The sequence below is a fragment of the Nothoprocta perdicaria genome, unplaced genomic scaffold (genome assembly GCF_003342845.1).
Source record: "Nothoprocta perdicaria isolate Ctin4 unplaced genomic scaffold, notPer1 scaffold_17, whole genome shotgun sequence".
Taxonomy (NCBI): Eukaryota; Metazoa; Chordata; class Aves; order Tinamiformes; family Tinamidae; genus Nothoprocta; species Nothoprocta perdicaria.
In genome coordinates, this window is record NW_020454871.1 from 5,430,155 (window position 1) to 5,447,233 (window position 17,079).

General features: G+C 41.1%; 1 protein-coding gene across 2 annotated transcripts in view; it reads left to right on the top strand.

The window, feature by feature from the left end:
- GRIA3 (glutamate ionotropic receptor AMPA type subunit 3) overlaps positions 1 to 17,079 on the top strand; it is a 136,720-nt gene that overhangs the window by 60,662 nt on the left and 58,979 nt on the right. For both annotated transcript variants that reach the window (XM_026036014.1, XM_026036013.1), the window contains exon 5: positions 16,074 to 16,127. In XM_026036014.1, the coding sequence (XP_025891799.1) occupies positions 16,074 to 16,127 (54 nt within the window). The remainder of the gene's footprint in view (positions 1 to 16,073; positions 16,128 to 17,079) is intronic.

Here is a 17,079-nt window from a genome sequence, read left to right on the forward strand (position 1 = left end):
TGCGAATCTGTGCGTTGGTGCTGTGGACAGAAGTAAATTCTGAGTGGCAGAGTGTGAACATCCTCTCTGTGGAGAGCAGGAGTCAGACGCTGCCATTGCCCAGCCTTCCTGGTGTGTGCCTTGCTCCAGGAGATGGAGCGAGCCCTTGGGCAACCCCAAGTGCTGCCCAGATCAGTGTGGGCTGTGGTACGTACAAGCATCAGGCTGGAGCAGAAGCCACGTGGCTACTAACTTCCAGAAAGCTGATTAGGGCTCAGTGGGAAGTGCACATGTCCCACGGGGCAGCAGCCAGAGTTGCTGGAACGTGTTTGGAGGGATGTCCTGGCAGACAGGGAGCTCCCCACTGCCTGTACTGCTGCTGGTGTGCAGCCAGAGCTTCTTAATTCATACCTGTGTGGGAATTCATTTAAGACTGAAATCTTTGTGATTTTTGCTACTTTATAGCTATAACTGTGATTTTATGCTTTGGAGTAGATGAAAAGTAACATTCAAATTTCATGAAGCATTAGCATATCCTTTAGAAGTGTTGTATTGTTAACTGGTAGCAAATTGACCTTGCTGCCATAAACAAACTCTAGGAACTGCAAAAGATACATTCACTGAGTTTGTTCAGAGTGTACCCAGTTCCCGTCAAGCCTTCAGCTGCGTCTCTGAGGGCCACTCTGTGGGGAACGAGTCACTGCGCCGCAATCGGGTCCCTTAGGTCCTTGTGACAAAGGAGAACGGGCAAGAAAGAGGTGCTTGTTTCGGAAGAACATAGCACGAGCAGGCACTGGTACTTAACTGTAACGCTTACAGTATGATAGGAATGCTATTATATAGCATTTGCCACCGTGATTTTTAGTCAGTATGGTGAATACTGTGAAAAGGATGCAAGATACCACTCACGAGCCATGTTGGTGTGTGTGTACAACATATGCACATGTGCTTTCGGCCACTGTCAGCTGGGAATGGCCTTTTGTTTGAGCTTCCGAGTTCAATTTACTTTTTCTTTTTTCCTCTCTCTCTCCTATTGTACAACTGAGAGAAATGAACAGTGAACAATTCCAGTGACTGAAACGAGCTATGTACTACCCATATTGTAAAAAATATTGGAAAAAAAAAAAAATAAAGGCCTAGCAACTCTTTTCTTCTACAGCCGTTCTGAGTAGGAGATGCTAGTTTTTTTTGTTTGTTGTTTTATTCTGAAATTTGAGCAAAACCATCAACTTCTTCAGGGGAAGTCTGTAACAGTGGACCCTGATCTGAAAGTTGAATGGTTACCAATTTTAGACTTTTCCTTCTATCTTCTCTGCTTACATCTTATTTTCTCATGGGGTGGTAAACCTCAAAGTGTGTGCAGTGCTTAAAACTGTCCAGCTGCTTTACTGGAAGGACTGGTGAGTTGTGGTCTTAGCAGCCAGCTGTGTTTGCAAGATAGCGTGCCATCAAGGGGAAAGATAACTCTGCATTTGTAGATTGCAAATCTGGTGGGGTTTTTTTTGCAGTTTAGAAAGTCACATTGGTGCTCTGTGTGTGGAGTCCAAAAAATCTGCTCAGTTTAGGGGCTGTGGCATTTGCACGTATTCTCAGAATCACAGGTAGTTCTGAAGAGCTCTTCTGCATCAGAAGGAAGCCACAGCCATGCCCGTTGCCACAGTGGCCCAGTGGTCAAGCTCGGTCCCAGCCAAGGACCACTTGCACTTAAACATGCTGTAAACCAACAGTCTAAGCATGTGCTGAATTTGCTGTCTGACCTTTGGGCTCTTGGCCAGGCTGTTCTGCAAGCTTCTCAGTCATCTGCTCCAGCAGCCACGTCCTATGGATTTGTGCTAGTGCTTGGATTAAGGGAGAATGATGGCGTTTCGTGCCTCAGGTTGGTCACTGAGTGCTATTCTCTTCCTTTGATGCCCTTTTCAGCCAGCTTGGAACACAATATATACCTGGCTTACAAAACTGCAGGTTAATCCAATGTCAATTACCCATCTGAAGATGTTCTTCAGGGACTTCAGGTCCTGCTGTAATACTCTGTACCTTCCTCCAGCAGCATATGGATATGTGGGACAGTGGCATTGACCTTGAATATTCCTTATGCCTTTAGTATCTGACACATCTGTATGTTGCTACATTTCCATAGGGACATATGCTGCTCTCTTTCACTAGTCTCTTCTCGGACATGGTTAGTACCTAGGAAAGGATCTTCTTTTGTGTTTCCTCAGTATGTAAATACAATATAGGGGAAAGAAGACACACCAGCTGAGTTCTCCAATTCCAGTTCTTCGTGGTTGACCTGTTTTGTGCCATGTTTCACTTTGTAGCACATCTGCTTTCATTCCCCACCTAGAAAAGCCTGTGACTGGTCCCATATTATGTCCTAAAGGTGGACACCCTGCTCAGATCACCTCTGGCCCTGTCTTGTCAACAGCAGAGTGAGTGCAAGTGGAAAAAATAACAGTCATTTTCTTAGACACCATCTGTTTCTTCACTTGCCCTATAGCTCTGTAGCCATTGAGCATGGGGATCTATATCCCTCCTTGCACCAGAGCAAACTAGCAAAACTATCCGATTTAATCATCTAGTGGCCTCTCAACCATGCAGATAGCAACACTTATCTCATGCAAAATTCATAAGCTCCCTACACTTCTTTTCCTTTAATGCTAAAATATTCCAATATTCCCTCACAGATAGATATAAAGTTATTTTGTTCTCATAAACAGAGAAACATTTTTGTTCTGAGAAATAACAGTTAGCTCTAGCCTATTTGTGCATTTAGAGACATGATTTTGAGTTCAGAAATACGTTTTTCTTATTCCCAAGATAATGAGCTCTATTTCAAACTAGAGTGACTTTGTGTCCATTTAGAAGGAAATTCCCTAAGGGAACACAAGGAGAAAGAATCTCCTTCAGGATCAAAATGGTGAAACTTCACAAAATACCTGTTTATTCCTCAGTCTGCCTGTATGCTTTTATCAATAGAACACTATCTCCAAGCTCTGGTATAAAGGTTAGGCTTCAAGGGAATCTCTATACTGAGTGGAAGCTTCTCACAAAGCAGGAGTAATATTATAGTAGGGAATGCAGTCCCTAAAAATTTAAAATGACAGCCAAATTTCTTTTAAAAAAAAAATCAAGTAAAGCATCTCTTGGATTTAGAAAGGTGATCTAATTGTCTGAGGTGATCTGATTGTCTGATTGCAATCTGACGGTCTGATTGCCAGCACTCTGCTCGGTACAGATGCTGTCTGTGACTTGACTTTTGAATCTGGAATTTCGAGATTAGGCAGATTCTGTGCAGGTTTTGATCCAGCTGCAGCTGGACCCCTCTGCAGAGCTGCTGGGGCTCCAGGGCAATGTGCTCACAAAGCACTGACCCCCAGGCTTGTGATTTCATGATAACAAAGACAAAACTACAGCAGTTGATTGTCCACAACATGGATTTGAGGGAAAAAAAAGGCATATACCCACTGAAAAAGTATAAGCAAAGAATCGGTGCTGTTTTCATGTGTGCTTGCTGGTTTATGTGTTAAATAATAAGCGCATAGGCCTGCGTGGGTTTGCCTACTTTCTCTGTAGAAATTATTAATATGATAAGAGGTAATAGATGGAGTGGGAAGCTTGAAGAAGGAGCAGAGCTGTGGGTAGCTGGTGCTTGCCCGGTGAAGCCCTTGCACTGCTGGGCTGCTCGGAGCCCTGTTGAGCTCCTCAGAGCTGGAGCCCGGGCTGCTGGCCTTGGTGTGGAGCTCAGCAGAGCACGAGGGGGCCCAGGGTTGTGTAACGTGTTATTCAGAAACTGGCACTGCTCCTTTTCCTGTTTCCAGTGAACCAGAAACTTGAAATATAGGACATTTCTTCATTAGGTACCCTTGAGTATCGTATCAGATGGGATCTGAAACAGAATGAGAGGTCACTGCTGTCCCTCTGTATCCTGCTAGTTTCTGCGGCTCACAGGTCTGGATGGCTGTGTGGGAAGAAAGGGGAATTATTTTGGTCAGGTATCTTGAGGACTGGAGCTAGCAGAAGGTAAGTAAGAATGAGCATAAGTCAAAAGTGACAGTTGTATCTGCCTGAAGGGCCTGCTGCTCTCAGATGTAAAACTAATGAAGAGCCAGGGATGCATTGCTAAAGCAGAGGGAAGCAACATCTTGGGTTAATCTATCCCCCATACAGCACGTTTCACACATTCCATTCCAGGGCAAAGGATTTCCAACTTGCAAGTAGTAACATCCCTCTACAGGCACCATCCAGACTGTATAAAACCAGGCAGATTGCAAGTGACAGGAGTTCAATGGCATGTTAGTCATCCCACAGAAAGACTGAGGTGACAGCACACAAGCTCAACGGAGTCAGAAATAAAAATATTTTAAAGACATTCAAGCAAAGCTCTAAATTTAGCTGGTCAGTAAAAACAATAATTACTATTATAACATGCATGCTGCCATATATAGAAGACACTTGCAGGCATCTGTGATTTCTTATGCCAAAGGCATACAAATGTGACATCTCCATTAGACTTCCTATTTTCTATGCTGGTAACAATTACAAATTTCATATTTTATGGTAATTCAGGAGTCATAAATGAGTGCAGTAATGTTGCCACATGTAGCTGCTTCTGATATTTTACAGTTTTAGTAAAACGTCTGCAACATGTATTTATACAACACATTTAAATGTGTACTTACATGGCAACTTCTGCATTGTCATTAAATATAAATCATTTATTAGTTACAAAGCTGCAAATAGAGAGTCAACGCAGCTATCCTGAATAAATTGGAAGCAATACTTAAGTTATTACCATTTTACTCATTGAAAGACTGGAATATGTATTTGCTTTGAACCTCAATTAATAGGTGGATTGAAAGGCACTATTTGCTGCATAATTTGCCCCTCCTTGCAGTTTTTCAGTGCCAGGAATTTGTGCCAGGAATTTGCGTGTCTGTGTTTGCCCTCACAGGCCTTCTCAGGACCAGCACCTGCCTCCTATGAACTCCTCCTGCAGCTGACACTAAGTGCTGCTCGGGCTGAGAGTCTCAGTAGAAAGTCAGGCCTGAGGGCTGTTCTGAGATAGCCTCTGGCTCCTGCAGCTGATGTACTTGGGAAGCAAATGTAGGTACTGGTGCTTCCCGCAGTGCTCCTCTGGACTCTGGATTGAGGATCTGGTCTTCGGTTACTGGTAATTTGCAAAAATAACATTTGCAGGAAATCTGTTAAAGATGCAGGGAAGGGAGCACTCTGGAGAGCTAGCTAGCATTTGTTCAATGTGGAGCTCCTCCGATTTTCCTTTTTTATCCCAGTGTATTTGTCTGTATCCCCATGCCTAATTGCTATGAGAATCTCTTTCGCATTGCCTAAGTCTCTGGCTGATCTTTAAAATCCCTCACTCCCACATCTCTTGCAGGTTTTAAAAATCAGCGTTGTATAGAAGTTGCTTTGTTACGGACCTAGCATTTAATGTAGTCCTTTCTTCTCCATATAAAGGATAAGCCCTTTCATCTTTGCAGACATTACCTTAATTTCTGCATCCGTCTCTCAAATAGTTTAATGCCCAAAACTCTGCTCCTAAGCAAAGGTTTTCCTTAATTAGTTTCCACGGCAACCATCTTGGCGAGGATTCAGATGAACCAACTGCGGGGAGAGGAAGGAAACACAGCATCAAAATGAATAGCACGAGCACAATACCACTGTGCAAACAGGCGTTATACATCACCCGAGACAGCGCGATTGCCCCGCTGCCTCATAAGTTCATTTACAAGGGAAGAAGCCCTCGCTCGGTGGGAGGAAAGCCACACAAGAGCGTATGTCTTTTTCACGGCTGGCTAAGCTGGGATTAATGGCCCTGGTGGGGATGAATCGCCGGGTCTGAGGGAGGAGAGGAGCTGCCGGGGCCTCGCCGGGCCCCACGTGCACCAAGATGTTCCCGAGGGCGTTTCGTGCAGTGCTCTGTAAGGCCGCAGTTTAAAGGAGATTTCAGGGTAGGAACTTGTCTCTTTTGTGGTCTGGATGCTGCTGTGCACCTCCTGCGGGATATCCAGGCCCTAAGCTGGAATCCACGGCACTGGTGCTTTTCTTCCGGGCCACAAATTGGGCCTTAATATTGCAAAGTACCTCTGCTAGAGCAAATAGCCCACTCACTGCCAGTAATTAAACTTTTGTGTGTGATTCCTTTCTCTGATACCACTGTGCAGAAATCCCCAGGCCTCTCCGGCCAAGAGAGCTGCACCTCTCTCTCTGCCTGCAGTAAATGTAGAAGCCCTACAAATCATCACCTAAGCCTCTCCTTTTATGTGCACATTTATCTCAGAGCATGCAAGCAGTGAGATAAAAAAAAGGCAGAACAATTTAGGATGAAATTAATGTTCCCTATGGGTAAAAAAAAAATGCTTATGTTACGATAGTAAGTTTATCATGTGCTATGTGAGAGCACAAGTGTGCACATGTAGGAATAAGGGAGTGTGTATTGGTACAACCTGGTTCCTCCAAAACAGGTAATGAATACAATTATCAACAATATAAACAGGCTCTTAAAAATGCCCTGTACATCTCCTGTCCTGGGAAACAGCATGTAAAAGATCAGAAAGGAAAATTATTGCTGCAACTTTATTATCTCATATGAATAAAAAGGCCTCTGCTGCATAAGCTAAGCCTAGTAAAAATAAATTAACTCTTCATAATCTCTTTTGGTTCATGGTTTATGCACCAAGTTATATAGGAAGCTCAGATATTGCAGAGCACTGTTTATAGCGCAGCAGAATAAACCTTTCAAACGCTTTCAAAGCATTGAAAAAAACAAATTGAATGCAATTTCAGGCACAATAAAAGTCTATTTACAAAAAGTATGAGAAAGAATAACCTTGTCTTTCCTAGAGAAGGTTGAACTTGATTTTTTTTCCTTAATTTCATAGGATATTTAAAAAGGAAAGGAAATGCTCAAAAGGAAGAACAGAATGACTACTGTTCAGCATCTTTCCGTCTGCTTGCAGGCGGTGCTCTGCAGTAGAAAACCCCATCCAAAAGATTCTCGTGTGAGCACTGGGACTGAATTACTGCGACACTTCTGGGTTATATCCAAATAATAGTTTGAAGTGATCCTGACGTGCAGTAATGCTTTATATAAGCAAGATTCAGTTTCCAAGGACTCTTGTTCAATTCCATGGGCTATTGCTGGGATTATGCTCTTAAATGGTGATGGGAGATGTTGAGAAAATGGGAAATGCGTGCACTTTTAAAATGAAAGCTGCATGCCTCAGTTTACTTAAGTTCCCCTGAGACTTCTGTGCCCTTTCAAAGTCTATGCAGCTAAGACCAAATGAGTTTAATTTTCCCGGTGTGATGTGAGAGGAAGAAATGAGGCCTGTTCATGTTTGTCTCTGAAGGTGGGAGGGTACTCTTAAGAACTTTCAACATGTTTTTTCAACTGTTTTTAGAATCCAAAAGGAATGATTAGATATGATCTTTCCTGCATTGCAGGCACATGATGCAGAGGTTGCTGAAGAGCTGCTGGTTAGTCATGGTGCCTTCAAACTGCATGTCAGTGCTGAAGCACTTGTGAGTCCTCTCCAAGGTTTGGAAAAGCAAGAATAAATGCAAGGCTCCTGTTAATGGTGTGGGGCTTTAGAGGCCTGTGGAACATCCTAGCTAAGGAAGCTGCTCGAGAGTTCAGTTTTCTTAGTGCAGATTTTGATAGATTTGATACAGACACACAGTTCTGCAGTGGCAGGAGCCATGTCTGACCATGGGCAAGGAGACAGTGTGAGTGAAAAGTACATACGTTGGAAGACAGGATATTGTTGCGAGGGACATAGTGCCCTAGGTAAGAGCTGCCTGCATTATGGAGTGAAGGACATGAGTGTTGCTAGAGAGAGACAACCAGCACCAGCAGTGCAGCCGTGTGCACTTATTTGCTTAACTGGCCTAACCTTAGGAGATTTGACTAAGAAATACTAACATCTTTTGAAAAGGTGATTGCGTGTCAGTGAAGAGTCTGTGATGGTTACAGGAAGCCAGCCCAGCTGAGCAGTTAGCAGGGATTCCTCTTCTTTTGGGTGCCTGGAATATCGGTGTAGAGAAGGCAGCGGTGCCTGCTCATGCTTAGCTTAGCCAAGGCACCTGTCTCTTCTCGGCGGTGCCAACTGAGGCTTACGCAGCCGAGATAAATTCCAAATTTGGAATTTATCAGAAGCAGTGGTAGGCCCCATGCGATACGGATTCAATAGTTTTTCTCTGTGTGCCCATGTCTGTCTTCTTGGCTAATACAGATTTCAGTTTCTTTGGACTTTTTTGAAGATCTACTTAGAGAAAGAGAAGTTTCGCTGCAGAGTCACAAGTACACCAAATTGTCTTTTAGAAAGGTCACTCAAACTTTACAGAAAAATTCTCAGAAATTTGTAATAAGACTGAAAGACTCTCAATAAAAATTTAAGGTAGTTTGGGGTTTTTTTTTTTTATTTTATTTTTTTAAGAATACTGGAATGCCACAGAGAAAGTGTCTGAATGAGTGTGATCGGGAAGGTTGCTCAAGTTCGATGGCAGAGCTCCATTGAAACACCTTATACCCAAGTAATTTGTTCAATGTCACACCAACTTTTACATCAGGAATGTAACCCACATCCCTTGATGTGATAGTTGCTGACCTTCTGGTAGTGTGTGAGCTGAGAAGGGAGGGAAGTTAGCTGAGATGGAGGGAGGAAGGAGGACGAGCTCAGCGAGGAGGCGATAGCAGTGAGGGTCGTACAGCAGCCTGGTGGCACAGTTCTGAAACACGAGGGAGAAAGCTTATTGGGATTGGAAGTTTCTCAAAAATATTTCTTTGGTTTTGTTTTCTATGAGATCCAAAATTGGAGGTGAATTTTGGAATTAAGATTTTAGAGAGCCTTGAGAAAATATTGGAATTTTTGTGAAATCATTCCATTTTTGGAAAAATGTTTGAGGTCTTTGTCTAATCACGTAGGTGATTTAAATATAGCCTCCTCCTCAAAATGAGTTATGCCTGGAAACCACTACTGTAAGTTAATACATTTATTTAAGTCAAGTTAAGAATACTCTGTATACATCTAAAAAATCCTCGAGAATACATCTAGCTTTTTGCTTTATTAAACATAAGCTTTTTGTTACTTCGGGCATAGATCTTCAGGGAAGCTCTTTATGTTAAAAAGTGTCTCCCCTTGGGAGTCCCTTGGCAATGTAAGGCGCAAAGATCTTTCGGCCATTTGAACCATCCTTTTCATGCCCCTCTAAAGAATTTTGGTAGGGTTGTAACAACTCCCTGTATCTGATCTTGGTTTGAGTAAAATGACTTTAAAGGTGAAGGGTATTTTTATGTTTTTGATTTTTGATTTCAAGGTCTGCATTGGAAGATGGGACTTTTGAAGAGAAATGCAGTCGTAAGACACAACGTGTTCTCATCTGTCTATACAAAGAAAATATTTTGATATAAAGGAAAGATTATTTAATGAACTTTATTCAACTTATAGGTAAACGAGTTTGTGAATGTTCATTACTGGGGGATCATAAATCTTCATCTTGGTGTCTCCAAGATCTGATGCTTTTGTAGTACAATATGTCTTTTAACACTAACTCTGCCACCAGATTAGTTAATTTGATAATATGTTAAGTCACATGAGGGAACATGAGGGTGGCTGTTTAGGACAGAAAATTCAAAAAAAAAGTTTGACATCACATTAAAAGAAACATGGGGGAAAGTATCACATACTCAGGACCTGTGCTGCCATTTGTGGGTTTTTTTTTTTTTCTAAAGTAACTTCTAGTGTTACCTTCTACTCACAAGTTAAATGCATGTTCCCCTGCCCAGTCTTCAATCAGTCAATGTCAAATCAGTTATGGGGCTAGTTTAGCATGATGAAGAGGGTGGAAGTGCAATGCAGCCTTCCAGTATTGCATTTAATTACTGCCCAAGGACAAACATGTATGACCATCATCTATCTGGAGGTGGCCTCAAAATGAAATTTCACTCTTTCTGTGACTATCATCAAGGAAAGCGGAGAGGGAGAGAGGGACATGAGAAGGGTACAGAGAGGGAAAAACTTTAATAAAATGCTTCAGCAGTTTCTCAGCCCCCTGCTTCCAACCTGTGCATTTCGTCCCCTTCCTCATCTTCTAGGCAGTTATCCCCCATCAGACGTGTATTAAGGTGGAGAGACAAAGCTGATTGAAAATTGTTTTATAGACCCAAGCCAATGATCTTCATATTATATAGAAGTGCTATAGAGAGGTAGGATTTAGGTTATGAGATGTTGTAACAAATGTGTGTTAACAGCAGCACACAAATAAAATTGGTAGATCCATATGCTATACAGAGATACGTGTGGCAGTCAGGGCTATGTGTGGGTTCGTGACATTCCTCAAAGGACATTGTGCCTCTGAAATAGTGGATGAGTTATTCTCAACCACACACACAGCTATTTTTATCTGCAATAAATAATACGTGTGTAGAATATTCATTTTAATATTTAATACATCCTTCATTTAATATTTAACTCAAATTTAATATAGTACTCATTTTTCATATAAATGAAATGATTGTTTGCCACATATTTTATGGCATCTCTATCCGTGGTGGCCAAACTCTCGTCTCATTAGTATTAGTGAAGAAATAAATTGCCTTCAGTGGGTTTGCAGTGCTGCTGTTATCCTCAGGTTTTGCCCCTTTTTACAATGGAAGTCACTTCTGTGGGATGGAGAAAGGGTTTTAGTGCTTGAATATGAATTGAAGCCGTAACAAGTGCCACCTGTTTGGCCGGGGCAGATCTCTTGTTAGCTGTGACATGTCCTTTGTTTCCTTTGGAACTTTGTATGTTGGTGATGGTGGAGCTGGTGTGACACAGAGGCACAGACTCATGACACCAAACATATAGGTGGCAATGTATTTGCTTAAGAAAGGTCTAGTCTTGCAGTGTGTTAGAATCCTCGAGGGAAACATGGTCTTTCTGCAGGAGCTTGTGAGCAAATTGGAAAACAGGGAAGGGAAGCAGGCATTGCAGACTCCAAGTGGTAAATGAGTCTGCAGAGGTGTCAAGGCATGTTATTTTTACTGTGGCATCTGGTTAGATGGAGAAAACCTTCTTCCCTTTTTTGCAAGACCTTTTATCTTCTCTTCTCCTCCTGTTTATCCTACTCCTATCTGGAAAATTTACATGACAAGGTGTGACCTATGCAAAGTAAACATAACGAGGAGCGATTATACATGGCTGTCAAATGCTATCACACGGGAGAGTTTCCTTTGCCTATTTACTAGTGCTGCAGGGGACATCTACCTTGCTGCTTGTGGCACACAGGCTACATCCCTAGACAACAAAAGCGTGGTGGCTGCTCACACTGCCTGGAAAACATCTGACCCGACACCAGGTGAGAAGATAAGAGTCCCACTGCAGTCCGAGCTTGCCAGACAGTCCATGCTGCTCCCACCAAGTGCAGTAATCACTGATAGCTGATCCCAGGGATTCTCTTGAAATTATTCTAAACCTGAGGCCATATTTCTGTTGTGTTTGTTTAATGTTGAAAGGAAAGAATGATGCTCACCTCTAGCATTTTCACACTGCTTAGAAGGCAAAGGTGTCGTAATTGTGTTTCTAAAGGCATAATGGTACATCACTGCTCCAATGGAGATAGCTAAGCCTGCTGTCTTCAGATGCTGTTATGTATGCTAGCAAGTTGCTAGAAATGCTTGCATACTAGAAATTAAAGGTGGATAAGCCTTTGCAAATTTGAGGGCCAAATTAGTGTGTGAACAATGTGAACAATGACAACCAACCCCCTTTTTTTTTTTCCTCTGCTGTCTTTTTACCAACTAGGAAAGAAGAGTTCTGGAGTTAAACTTTTTCATTGTTGCCAGATAGGGTAGGAATGGAAAAAAAACACATTACAGCAGGTCAAATGTCTGCCCATCATTCCATTTAAGTAGCATATTCTACCATTTATCAGGTATGAAAAGTACAGGAAAAATCTTTAGACCTTTTTTTTTGTGGCAATACTGCCTGTCAGTATCACTATTTTATGTTATGTAAAAGCAGAATAGACTCATAAAATATCAGAGGGTTGAGCGATAGATCAGGCAGTCTGTACTTCTGTGATCTATTTTTTTCTCTTTTCATTTTTAACTAAAGGCTGACAAAATTGCTTTGTTTAAACATACTAAGCTGACCAGATGGCAGTGGATTGAAATGAAGGAAAGATAAACTCCAAACAGGTATTACATGGACGTGATAGTTTTCCTTATACTGCTGCCAAGATCACAATAGCTGCTTCTCTTGGTAAGAATACAAGCATATTCTCTTTGTGCTCTTGAATGATTGGTTTAAAATCACTGCTCACAGAGACACCACTACAGTAGTGCCTATGATAGGACAAGAGGCAGTGGGCAAAACTGAAACACAGGGCATTCTTTTAATTTTATTTTTTTTAAAACTTTGTTTTTTTCAAAACCACAAACGACGAGTTAAACAACTGTGAGTGTGATCAGGCCCCAAAAAAGGCTTCCCAGACAGGTGGCGGATTCTCTCTCCTTCGAGATGTTCAAAACCAAAGTGGACACAAACCTGAGCATCCTGGTTTGCCCTGCTTTGAGCAAGGGGGTCTAGACTGGAATATCTGCAGAAGTCCCTTCCAACCCCTGCAATTCTGTAAGTTCATGAATAAATGAAAAAGATCCTTCCCTTCTGTGAACTGAAGATAAACTGTTAATATTTCATAAAAGGCAACTAATACTGCTCAGTCCTACCTGCAAAACCTGCTCTTATTCTTCCATTACTGCATTTCTTTTGAGGCTACAGACTCTTCTTTTCCTTTGACCTATTCTTTCCTTGCCTCTGTTTTGATATTTCAGTTCATTTTCACTCTGGATTCTCCTACATTCCAGCTCCTCATCAAGTCCTTGGAGGACTATTCCAGCTAAACTTTTCTGCCCTGTCTCCGTTGCTGCTGTTTTAAACAGGTTCCCTGTCGTAACTCTTGTCCAGAAGTTCTCCAGTCTCCTCGGCTTAAGAATTCAGCTGATACTTACATTGTTCCCTTCACCATTAACACCAGTAGCTAATTTTAATGGTCAAAAAAGTAGGTGCATGTTCTGGACCAGGAAATAGCCATGATTGTAATTTGAGCAGGGGATAAGTCAAAGGTAATGAAGTAATTCAGGGGTTAGTCTTAAGGTTATTTTGCTTGAACTTCTCTATCCTTCCCCTCTTAGATGTGTGTGCCTTTCAGGAGGACTTACGCAGTTGCTCTTTGAGAGCACCGTCATTATTGCTTTAGAAATATCAAGATGCATCATACCAATTTAACATGAATTATTCTAGTTAAACTCTGGAATACTCTCTTGCAAAACTGAAGAAAAATTTAATAGCTAAGGCATAAAGTTGTGCTTGCCTATTTATTATGGCGGTGACCAATGCAGTCCAAACCAAGTTGTCTTCATGCATTCATTTAAAAAATTACTTCCTAATGCAAATGGTTACCTAAAATAGGCAATACTGATTATTTTCAATACGTCATATAACAAATATGGTGTTAATCAATAAAATAGAGCAATGCTGATCAAATCTGGCATTATACAACCATAATTCACACAGTATACCTGATAATGTCCAGGAGATTGTAATTTTTATTTTAAAACCAGGTACATTTAATAGTGTGCACTCTAGATTTCCTGTTAATTAATTTGAAATATCTGAAGAGATAATTAAAAATACAAACTTTATTGGACTGTATATCAAACCTGACATTATGAACTTTTTATCTATAAGTTAAGAATTATGTGAGATCAGAAGTCTGAATTATTCATGATAGTTTCCAACCGTTTTTTTCCCTTCATCCTTTGTTCAGTATAAAATCATATAAGCTTTTCTTTCAGTCAAGGTGAAAGCAATATTAAGTCTCAGAAGTGAAACTTAGCAAAGACGTGTAGCTCAGTGAAATCCTTTTCCTGTAATCCTGGCTTTCTACTCACTACCACTATTCAATATCCCACTTTCTATATAAGCTTTACAATATATAAGCAGTTGATGAGATTTATTTGTTATATTCCAGTTTTCCTTCTTCATAAAAGGCTTTATCCATCTCTTCATTCCCCTAGGAATCCGTCCCTGTTCCTGCTAGGATCAGTAATCCCACAGCTCCATTCAAGATGCTGGACAGTTGGTAGTGGGTGGGAAGAGAGTGCTAGGAGAGTTATGTCGCGCTAAGATCTAGCAAGGCATGTGTGGTGAATTTTAAAAGCATTGTTAAGATACAGTTAAATAATTAAAAACTAACATGGTTGATTACATGAATCAAAGTACTAGTTGCTTCTGAAAGATGCCTTATGAATTAAGGCGTGATTGTAGCATGCTGGACCTCTCTAAGGGACTGAACAATCAGAATTATTTCTGGCCTTTTTTGGAGACGTGACAACAGATGAGATGGAAGTTGAGTCTGATCTATGCTAATGAGTCCTACATTTTCTGTTTGCAGTGTTGCTCCTGATGCACCATGTATGTTTTCCTTACAGTCTCTGATTTCTTCTGTGGTGGTATTTTCTCTTAAATAAACACATGTCTGGACAGAAATGTAAAAGCTCTGTTATTTGGTGTTAAGGTTAAAATGACAGAAAGTATGGGTGTTCAGGTCTTAGTCTCTAACCTTTCAAAAGTAAATCACAGCCTTTTAGGTAACATTCAGGCATCCAGAGAATTCAGTATGCAAATAGCATGCATGCCAGATGATTTGAAGAAAGGCTGCACATTTCCATAGAAAACAAATGTGAGTGTAGGAAAGCAGATGCTTTCTACCAACAGAGTGTACAGACAGTTCTCAGGAGGAGCTGAACAGCAATTTATTTTCTAACTGCTGGAAATATGCAAATTCCTCCAGACTTAAATGTGAATTTAAAAGAAATGGCATCTGTTAAGGACAAGGCAGCCCAAAGAGGCAATTGGGAACTTAATAATTCCATCAAGAACTTCAGCAGGCCCAGCAGTATATCTAAAGTCATTGACTCAAATGTTACAGGATTTCCTGAGGAGGTAAGTGGTCGTGTTGAAAAGCTGCCTTTCCAGGTGTGATAGTTGGACCATTCATCTGTGACCCTTACACAAGTATATTGGTGTGATGCTGCAGATTTCCAGGTGCTTCTCCTCCTCTTCACTTGGGCAGCTCATAGGGTGCTCTCAGCATTCTTGCCGCTGCTGTTTTTAACTTCTGCCTTTAACTAGCAGCATAGCGCAGCCGAGTCCACGTGAGCCAGACCCTGTCCTGACACACTCCCCCAGTCACTGCAGTTATTACCTAAGTGCTGCTAGTTGCTTCTGGACCCTGTCCTATCCAGTGGCTGTGGGGCTGGGAGGATATTGCTGCAGTTACACGCTGAAGGCGAGTAGGTTGTGGTATGTAAGTGTAGGGTATGTAAATGTCGCCCGAAGGGTATTGCTCAGCCAGCTACCTGAAACTTGGAAAATCAGTTTTTGTCCTCTCTCTAGAAATGGATATTATTATTGGATCAGTGGGAGCAGAAGTAATGACAGGTTTGAGGCTTGCCTGACAGTGGTAGGCCCTACTCATCCTCTTCATTTTTACAGAATCCTCTTCATTTTAACTGCTCAGTTTATCCTGCTGCCTTTTGGTGTTAGTTACTGCATTTAATGGTTCTCTCAGTACACAAAGGTGCCCGAGCAGGGCAGGAGGGCAGAGTGTGGGGGGTCAGCTGAACGTGCAGCTGCACAGGTTGTGATCGATCACGGCTGGGCTATGTCACGTAGCTCTGCACAAATGAGGAAGGAAGCAGCAGGAGGCTGCTGAGTGGGAAGGTCCGGAAGAAATGGAGCTGCTAACCACAGCTAATGTGGTCAGCAGCAGAGACTGAGATTGCAAGGGTGGGATTGTCAGGTAAGGTCATCTCTGCAATCAGTCTTCTCAACCTTGTTCGGGCAGTGCCCATGTGTTTTTAAATCATAGGTGCAATGTGTCTATAAAGTCACAGGTCTGTAATACTTGCATTATCCTTGGATTGGAAATGGAAAATTATAAAATATTTATTCTCTGGCTTGTTTCTCGCAAGCTAAGAATCATCCTTCTTACATTGAATGATACATATGATTTTTTTCTCCACGCAGGTTGTTATCCTTGGTAAACATTCTCGAGGTTATCACTACATGTTAGCCAACCTGGTAAGAACTTTTCTTCAATACCAATATAGCCAAGTTTTGAAGAGCAGTATATTCTATTCAAGTTGCGTCAACTTTAATCAGCGAAGGAGGAAATGCATGAACGAGTTCTTGGATTTTGAGAAATGACTTCAGTGAATACTTGAACTGCAGTGTTATAGTCATTTATACTCAATTACTTTCTTTGTTTTATCAAAGAAGCTCATATCCTCTACTAATTTTTAAATAATAATTTAATTATATGTTTTGCACTAATTTGTATCCTCTTAAATACAACGTTTGATAATTGCAATCTTCTGAAAAACATATTTGAAATTTAAGCACTCCAGAAAAATAATTGCAGTGTATTTGTATATGATGTAAGAGCTAAAAAGCTGCAAATTAATACAATAATTCCATCAAATAAAATCACCAGAGCATTTAGCCATTATTTTGTGTTATAGAGGCAGAGTGTAGGGCAGTGATTTTATGCATGTTAATTGATGAGAATCAAACTATATATTTGTATCCATATTAGAACATACACTGGATTTTAAAATTGACTTCCAGGGATGTATATGAAGCTTTGAAACACCATCTGCTTAAGTTCCCCAGGGAAAGTATTACACTGTAACTGATCCTGCAGGAAGACTAATTTTTAGGTTCCATGTTTGCTGTGAATGGAAAAAATGTTTTTTCCAAAAATCACACTTTCAGATTTAGCAATCCCGCTTAGTAGAAAATTCTCTGTATGCATTTTTGGTGTGATTAGCAGGAAAAAAAAAGAATTCTAAAATGCCTTTATGTAGTATAAGCACTACATGACTTCAAAATTTGCAGTCAAGTCAAACGAACCAAAATTTGCACCAATTTACAAACAAAGTATAAATTCCAACAGAGTGGGAGAGCATCAAGCTGTTATATCCAGAAATGAATTGTTACCTCTGTGCTGTGGCTGCCTAGCAAGGAGTTACCT